This window comes from Triplophysa dalaica, chromosome 8 (assembly GCF_015846415.1).
Source record: "Triplophysa dalaica isolate WHDGS20190420 chromosome 8, ASM1584641v1, whole genome shotgun sequence".
Lineage (NCBI taxonomy): Eukaryota > Metazoa > Chordata > Actinopteri > Cypriniformes > Nemacheilidae > Triplophysa > Triplophysa dalaica.
Window position 1 is genome coordinate 11,204,854 of NC_079549.1, and position 8,673 is coordinate 11,213,526.

Consider the following 8,673-nt stretch of genomic DNA (forward strand, 5'->3'; position numbering starts at 1 on the left):
TAAGAAAAACGTCGTTTTCCCGAAAAAATGTGCATAAAGAAAAACGAAAAAACGAAATATCGACACTTTTTTTTCTTTTCCCGTTTATTGTATTGAATGGAATAATCAAATGATCAGATGATACACAACAGATGATACCTATTCATTACATACCCTTTACTGATACAAATATGGGCATGTCCAAGCATTTCATTCAATGGTCTTAAACAGCTAGCCCTACATAAGATTTACTTTACAAATAACTGACAGTCATGAATTTAAATCTAATCTTACCTGCAATAATCAATAACACTAAAATTCGTCTTTCGGCTTTATTAAACCGTACGTTCAATAACCAAAAGCAGGAATAGTAAACATATTAAAATAGCAAGTAACTTGCCTTATCTTCCTCCATTCGTCTAAGGTTGTCCTCTGGGACACCCCGCTCTCTTAATGCTGAGATAAAGTCCATTTTGGGCAATTATTAGCCTACTTTTGTTATGGTGGCAACGTGTATGCACCAGCGCTCAAAATGCGCGAAATTTTCGGCAAAAAAATTACGTCATGAGATATCGGGATCGCGAGAACACCACTTTTGTTGTGTCGTGTTAAATTAAGTCGTTTTCACGAGAAAAAGACTTTTGATAGGGCGAGAAAATTAACTCGTAATAACGAGAAAACAACGTTTGTTATGTCGAGATCACAAGAAAATTAAATCGTGATCACGAGAAAACAAATGGTAATTACGTGATCATAAGAAAATTATGTCGTGATCACGAGAAAACAAGAACGGAAAAATATTATAACGCATGGCCTCTTAAAACTTCCGTAGTGAACAGCATTAAGTAGCTTGTTTTTATCTCTTTATATTACCTTATAAAAAAGTTATAATGAGAGTTTGGGTGACCTGTCGCCACATACTGGTGCTTTCTTTTTCATATTAAAACGCTTTTTTTTTAAATGTCTAAATTTCAAATATGAGCACTTTCAACGAGTTGATATGATTTATTAGGGTCTTCATGAAAAATCTGGAACAAATTTTGCTTAAAAACACTTAATGGCTTTGTAAACAAAACCCTTTTTGAGGTGTCAAAAATAGCTATCCTCACAGCAACCCATTTTGGTGCACATCTATTTAAAGATAATAAAAGATAATGAGTTACAGTGCTCCCCACCCCCCTGTATTAAACGCCCCGTGCTCTTTTCTCTTCTCAAGAATAATAAACCCAATATCGTCCTTTTCTCTTCCTTTGCTCATTCAGGCAAAAAACAATAAACTCATCTTCGCTGCTGCTGGATAAATCCATTTCTTGTTCTTCTGTTGTAAGTACGTAAACCAAACAGTACTAGTGGCATAGATAACAATACTGTTTCTTCTGAGGTTATGGACTCTGCAGCGAATACATTTAGACACACTGTCCTACAGTGAAGCCACAGTGGGCCCGTTTGCTGGGCAAAATCTTCTGTACAAACTCTACAGCATTTCTTGAAGTCAATTCCACACCCGTTGATAAAGTTGTTTAATTAAGCCAAACTTCTGGCAAACACAAAGAAGCAATCTATCCAAATCTCTGACATATGTAGTTTTGTCTAGCTGCAGAGATAAACATCTGCTAATTTATGTAGCTGCCTACTGCTGACATCATCTATCATTATAGTGTTTCAGTGATACAGACTACTGCTACCTGCAGGTGTGTGTCTTTTTCAACCTTGGAAGGAGTTTGTGTGGCAGGAATACTTGTGTAATATTTCTGACAAAATTATTTTTGTAACACAATGTTTATTTTCTTGAGAAAATATTTTAGTGAAAAACTGCAGCATTAGTACCAGGAATCCATGATACGCCTCATGCTCATGAATCTATTTCCACCCATATTACTGAAGTTCCTGTACTCTCCAGGTTTGAACCACCACATTTTTCCTCTGTAGTGGGGCTGCTCATACATGAGCCAGTGACCGTCCATCACATGACAGGACTGGCAGTGAGACATGCGGTAGCGGTCCATGATGCTGTCACAGTCGTCTGTCATATCATACATCTGACCTCCAAAGTTCTCCCTCTCGTAGACCCTCATTTTGTAGGATCCCCTGTGCTGTATTGATACAAGGATTCATTGTATTTAATGTTAAAATAAAGAAGTGAAACTACATTTGCACAAAGCAATCATACTTAGATGAATTAAAATGTTCTCTATGCTCACCATGGGGATCGTACGGCAGGATCTGATACTGCTGCCCATTCCAAACATAGACATGTAGTCAGAGTACTCGCCCCTCTTAAAAAAATACTGGTTTCCCATGTAGTTGGGATTATCGTACATCATCCAGCATCCGCTCTCAACTCTACAGGAGTGACAGCGGCTCAGATAGGAGGACATGTCAGAACAGTCGCCCATACACTCATAAGAGCGACCCTGGAAGTTTCTCTCCTCATAGAAGGTGACCTGAAATTCAAAGTTAAGGGTTAGCTAAATCAATGTCATTTAAGTGCTTTCCTGTAGCTCAGTGGGAAGGGCATGCAGCTAACAATGCCTAGGTTGTGAGTTCGAACCCAGGAGATTGCACATACATAGAAACAAAATGTATAAGATAATGCAATGCAATGTAATGCTATGGATAAAAGCGACTGCCAAATGCATAATGTGAAATAAATTTACCTTCATGTTTGTGTTGGTTGATCTTCAGTAATTCCACAAATGAGAAACTGAAGCTGATTCTGGTTTCTGGCTGACTGCTGTCACTCGTACCTTTATACTAGACCAAGACAAAAGACTACATGACCACTATTGTTTGTCAATTCCTGACAGTGCATGTTGAAATACAGCCCATTGTAGCTAAAGCTTGTTACATAGATCTTAGTACTCATTATCAAAACTACATGCTAAGAACCATGACAGAGGGTCTATTCTTACTTGATTTCGATTTTTTGAAGGCTAAGTGTTTTGGAATAATGCTTACATGCCTACAGCTTTCCTGTAGCTCAGTGGTAAGAGCATTGCGTTAACAATGCAAGGTTGTGGGTTTGATCCCAGGGGATTGCAAATACCTATGTAAAATGTATAGGATAAAGCAATGTAAGTCCCTTTGGATAAAAGTGTCTGCCAAATGTGTAAATGTAAATGCCTTGTGATTTCCCTATCAAAGTATTACTACACAACAATGAAAATTGAGTTCAAACGTAGATAATAGTGGTCACCTAATCTGACTAGAAAGTAGACATCTGTCTCAGTTGAGTGAATCTTTGAGTGAGGATTTGGAATTTAAGCAAATCTAAAGTGTATATCAGAGTATGTACAGCAGGCATTCTTTAATTAATTCATAGTGGTATTAAATTATGGAGCTAAGTGATTAAATACATTTTCTATTTTATTTTCACACTATTATGGACAGAGCTGGCCCTCCCTGTAAGCAAAGTAAGCAGCTTTTTAGGGCCTCGCCGCCACTAGGGCCCCCCAAGAGGACATGACATAACAGCTTTTTTTGGTGATATATTCACAACACACATTCATTTGCTCACTATGGCAATACTCACAATTTTAAGGGACAGTTCACATAAAAGTGGAATTAATGAAATTATCAAATGTTTTGACAATCACAATACACTTGTAACGCAAGGTTTATGTGTTTTTGTTTTTATGACATTCATGTATCCCAAACACAGCTACAACTAGTAAAATTGGGTGTGTTAGTTTTAAAATGTGCATGCAAGTTATCAAATATAGACAATAGTCAATTGTATAGGGTGTACAGGGGACCCCCAAATAAAATTATGCTTAGGGCCCCGAAAAAGACTTGGGCCGGCCCTGATTATGGCCAATCTAGTTCTTAAATTCTACCGGTTTCCAGCTTTTGTTATATTATGTATTTAACAACTATTCTTCGCTACATAAGACCTGACCAACAGAAGCTTGGTGTGAATGAGAGTTTTCCATCGTACAGCTCTAAAGATCTTAGCATTTCTCGCAGACAGGTTGATGTTTTAACATTACATAGAGTGACAGAAAAACAACATGTGAACCCTTGAAAATTATATAGTCAATTGTTTAACTTATTGGGACATTTTACCTATGAAGTAAACAGATAATAAGTCAATAATCAATTTCAGTGAAAATGCTGTATGTTTTCTGTGTTGGATTTAGGGGAAGGTTTAAGTAATATAACATACTGTTTGTCACGTATCAATGGTTTATGTCTATGTAAAGTCATTATAAAACATAAAAACCCAACCTGTGTGCATTTTGGCATTTCTGAAGAACATATACAAAGCTAGTAAATCAGGCGTATCTACATAATTAAAATCAGAACACAACATTTGATATCTGCTTTGGAAGCTTTCTCTGGGCATCCAGAGGTGCCTGGAGCTCAGTGCCATGCAGTACCTCTGGGTAAAGTGGTCAGAAAGAAATGTACATACACCATAACAGCTTGTCACTAGCTGACAGTATGTCCAATATAAGGACCATGAGTCCATGAAGAAAAGTTCCATTGGTTCTTACAACCCTATTTAAGCTGTTATTTTCTTAGATGTAACACCTCTAGTTTATATTTTTTCCAATAAAAACAAAAATAGATGTTTTAGTGCCATGTTAAAATTTAAGTTATGATAACCTAGGTAGAGTTAGCAAACAGGTAACTTTTAGACAAAACAATCTAATATGCATGTCTCAAAATCAACGCCATGGCAGAGCCAGCAAAGAAACCAAAGAGTGTTTTGTCGGAGGAAGCGAAGATAGAGAGAGAATGATTGGACACAAGCCCAAACACGAATCAAAATCTGAAGGGCTTACACTCGGTGTCGTGAGCTGCAAGAAGCAACGGATTGCAAAACGGATGGAGATCTAGCTTTCCTGCTACTGGATTTGAAAGTATTATCTGTAATTATTTTCTTACTGTCTTGTAGTTTTGAGCTTATTAGGCTGTGCTCAGGCTGTTTATTGCCACACACTCTAAACAATGACTACCAAACCACAATAAATATTTTCTGTTCAAAAGTAGCTGATTCCTTAGTTCATGCACGTAGACTAATCTTATCGCTAATGTTATCTATAGTTATTTGTTAGGTACTATTCTTGTAGCGAGTTGAGTGTAGGCAAGCATTAGTGACTTGAATCTGATACAGGCTTCAACCGGTAGCCAGTGGAGAGAGATGAAAAGGGGTGTCACATGAAAGCTTATTAGCTGTTGAAAGTGGAGGTATGGTGCTGAATTCTGAACTAGCTGGAGTTTTTTCCAGTCAGATTGAACAAGCTGATTTCTTCCAGCCAGTTCCACACCAATTGATAAAGTTGTTTAATTAAGCTGACTCGTGGCAAAAATAAGCAAGCTATCTAGCAAAATCTCTGACATCTGCTAGTTTGAATTCGCTATTTTAATGTAGCTGCCTTCTGCTGACATCATCTGTCATATCAGTGTTTCAGAGATACAGACTACTGCCACCTGCTGGTGTGTCTTTTTCAATCATGGAATGAGTTTGTGTAGGGGGAATACTTGTGTAAATATTATAATGCAAAATTATTTTTATAACACAATGTTTATTTTCTTGAGAAAATATTTTATTGAAAAACTGGAGCATTAGTACCAGGAATCCATGATACGCCTCATGCTCATGAATCTATTTCCACCCATATTACTGAAGTTCCTGTACTCTCCAGGTTTGAACCACCACATTTTTCCTCTGTAGTGGGGCTGCTCATACATGAGCCAGTGACCGTCCATCACATGACAGGATTGACAGTGAGACATGCGGTAGCGGTCCATGATGCTGTCACAGTCGTCTGTCATATCATACATCTGACCTCCAAAGTTCTCCCTCTCGTAGACCCTCATTTTGTAGGATCCCCTGTGCTGTATTGAAAGAAGGATTCATTGTATTTAAGGCTAAAATAAAGAAGTAACAGTACATTTTCACAAAGGAATCAGCTTAGATGCATTAAAATGTTCTCTGTGCTCACCATGGGGATCGTACGGCAGGATCTGATACTGCTGCCCATTCCAAACATAGACATGTAGTCAGAGTACTCGCCCCTCTTAAAGAAATACTGGTTTCCCATGTAGTTGGGATTATCGTACATCATCCAGCATCCACTCTCAACTCTACAGGAGTGACAGCGGCTCAGATAGGAGGACATGTCAGAACAGTCGCCCATACATTCATAAGAGCGACCCTGGAAGTTTCTGTCCTCATAGAAAGTGACCTGAAATTCAGAGTTAACCTCTATATTAAAGTAAAATATACCTAATCAAAGTCATATATATGAATTTGTGGTGAATCTAGTTTACCTTCATGTTTGTGTTGGTTGATCTTCCGTATTTCCACAGAGGAGAAGCTGAAGCTGAATCTGCTTGTTGGCTGACTGCTGTCACTCGTACCTTTATACTAGACCAAGACAAAAGACTACACAGCCTCTATTGTCAGTCAATTCCTGACAGTGCATGTTGAAATAAAACCCATAGTAACTAAAGCTTGTTGCATAGATCTCAGTACTCATTATCAGAACTACATGGTAAGAACCATGACAGAGGGTCTATTTTTATTATTTGATTTAGATTATTTGATTTAGCATGTTTTGGAAAAATGCTCACATGCGGTGCCTTGTGATATCCCTCTCAAAGAATTACTACACAACATAGTAGGCGAACTGAGCAGTGGCTAGTGTTGGAAATCGAAATTCGATTCCAATTCTGGAATCGGATCCATTAGAAAAGAATCAGATCTTTAAAAAAAAAAAAGAATAGATTCCAATTAACGATTCCGGACCGCTCGGTCACATAATTTTCAAGTCATCTGTCAAGACCTGAGTCACCTGACCTGACATCGCCATCTGCGACGACCCTCCACTAGAATACATTAAGTCAGTTTTCACGATGGACCGTGGAAGGTGCACTCGAAATAAAAAAAAGACAAGCTAAATGTTAAAATTGTGACAAACTATTATGTTGCAAGACACGTCTCACCAGCGATATGGCAAAGCATAATCGGTTGGTTCATCGTATCAAATTACAAGAATGCACCGTGTTTGATGCATTGTGCATCCCGAGTGCCCACACTGCCGACTCCGAGTGCTCTTCAAAAGCTGGGAATCTGATAGTGTATTTCTGTTGTTTATTAATTCTACATATTTAATTAATACTGGTAGTACAATTTGGTAGGGTGTTGCGCTGTAAATTAATCCTACATGTTTATTTTATGCCGGCAGGGAAATCTGACAGGGTATTTACGCTGTACACTTATTTTATGTGTTTATTTTAAGTTGGTAGGACTATGTGACTGGGTATTTGGCATTGTAAAATCATCCAAAATGTTTATTTTGTCGATGTGGTTTACATTATATACAGTTTTGCCCTTCCGTAAGAAAATCTGACAGGGTAGGACAATTCGACACAACACTGCTACATGATGCTAAACGTGAGAACCCATTCTCCCTCGCTTCGAAAGGAAGGCTCACACAGGACACATTTTGTGTGTTCAACTGTAACTAATGACACAAAATAAATATTTTTGATCTTGCTTTACTTCAATTGCTTTGTCACCGCTTAAGAATCGAAACTAAGAATCGATAGGAATCGAAATCCAATTTGGAATCGGAATCGATACATTTGAAACAGTGCCCAACCCTAGCCTCGCCGCTGTTAGGGGGCCCCCAAGAACACATGAAATTACAGCTTTTTTGGAGATATATTCTCGACACACATTCATTTTCTCACGTAGGGCCATACACAGTTCTTTTCTGTGTCAAAATTTGTGTTTTTTTTAAAGGGTGTTTATAGGTTGTGGTTAAAATAAAATAAAAAATCTTTGCAAATAGTTAGATGCACCGAACATTAAATTCCGCAACCTTTGTATTCCGCAAATTTTGTGCTCAAAATTTTAAGGGACAGTTCACCTAGAAGTGGAAGTAATGAAGACATCAAATGTTTTGACAATCAAAATACATTTGTAATGCAAGGTTTATGTGTTTTTATGACATTCATGAGTCCCAAACACAGATACAACTAGTAAAATCGGGTGTGTTAGATTTAAAATGTGCATGCAAATAATCAAACATTGACAATAGTCGATTGTAATGGGAGTGCAGAGGGAACCCCAAATAAATTATGCTAAGGGCCCCGAAAAAGGGTTGGGCCGGCCCTGATTATGGACAACCTAGTTCTTGGATTCCACCAGCTCCCAGTTTTTGTAATATTAGGCAGTTTTAGATCGTACAGCTCTAAATATCTCAGCAAATTTTGCAGACCAGTTGATGTTTTAACATTTCCATACAATGACAAAAAAACATGTGTTTAACTCATTGTGACATTTTACCAATGAGGTAAACAGATATTAAACCAATAATACATTTTTAAGTGAAAATGTAGCATGATTTCTGTATTGGATTTAAGGGTAGGTTTAAGAATTATAACATATGTTTTTTCAAGTATAAATGGTTTATGTCACTAGCTGACAGTATGTCCAATATAAGGACCATGAGTCCATGATGAAAAGTTCCATTGGTTCTTACAACCCTTTTAAGCTGTTATTTTCTTAGATGTAACACCTCTAGTTTATATTTTTTGCAATCCAAACATAGGTAGATGTTTTAGTGCCATGTCGAATTTACGTTAATAAAAACCTGGCTAGAGTTGGCCAACAGCTAACTTATAGACAAAACAATCTAATATGCATGTCTCAAAACCAACGCCATGGCAGAGCCAGCT

The 8,673-nt window shown here is 37.6% G+C and overlaps 2 protein-coding genes across 2 annotated transcripts; both read right to left on the bottom strand.

Moving 5' to 3' along the window:
- Nucleotides 1-1,799: 1,799 nt before the first annotated feature.
- LOC130427578 (gamma-crystallin M2-like) lies at nucleotides 1,800-2,642 on the bottom strand. Its single transcript, XM_056755121.1, has 3 exons — nucleotides 2,637-2,642; nucleotides 2,181-2,447; nucleotides 1,800-2,072 (listed from the first exon to the last, which is right to left on the bottom strand). Exons 1-3 carry the CDS (start codon nucleotides 2,640-2,642, stop codon nucleotides 1,800-1,802), a joined length of 546 nt encoding a protein of 181 aa, XP_056611099.1.
- Nucleotides 2,643-5,550: 2,908 nt separating this feature from the next.
- Nucleotides 5,551-6,800, bottom strand: LOC130427857 (gamma-crystallin M2-like). Its single transcript, XM_056755573.1, has 3 exons — nucleotides 6,783-6,800; nucleotides 5,931-6,173; nucleotides 5,551-5,823 (listed from the first exon to the last, which is right to left on the bottom strand). The coding sequence occupies exons 1-3, from the start codon at nucleotides 6,798-6,800 to the stop codon at nucleotides 5,551-5,553; spliced, it is 534 nt and encodes a 177-aa protein (XP_056611551.1).
- Nucleotides 6,801-8,673: the final 1,873 nt, after the last annotated feature.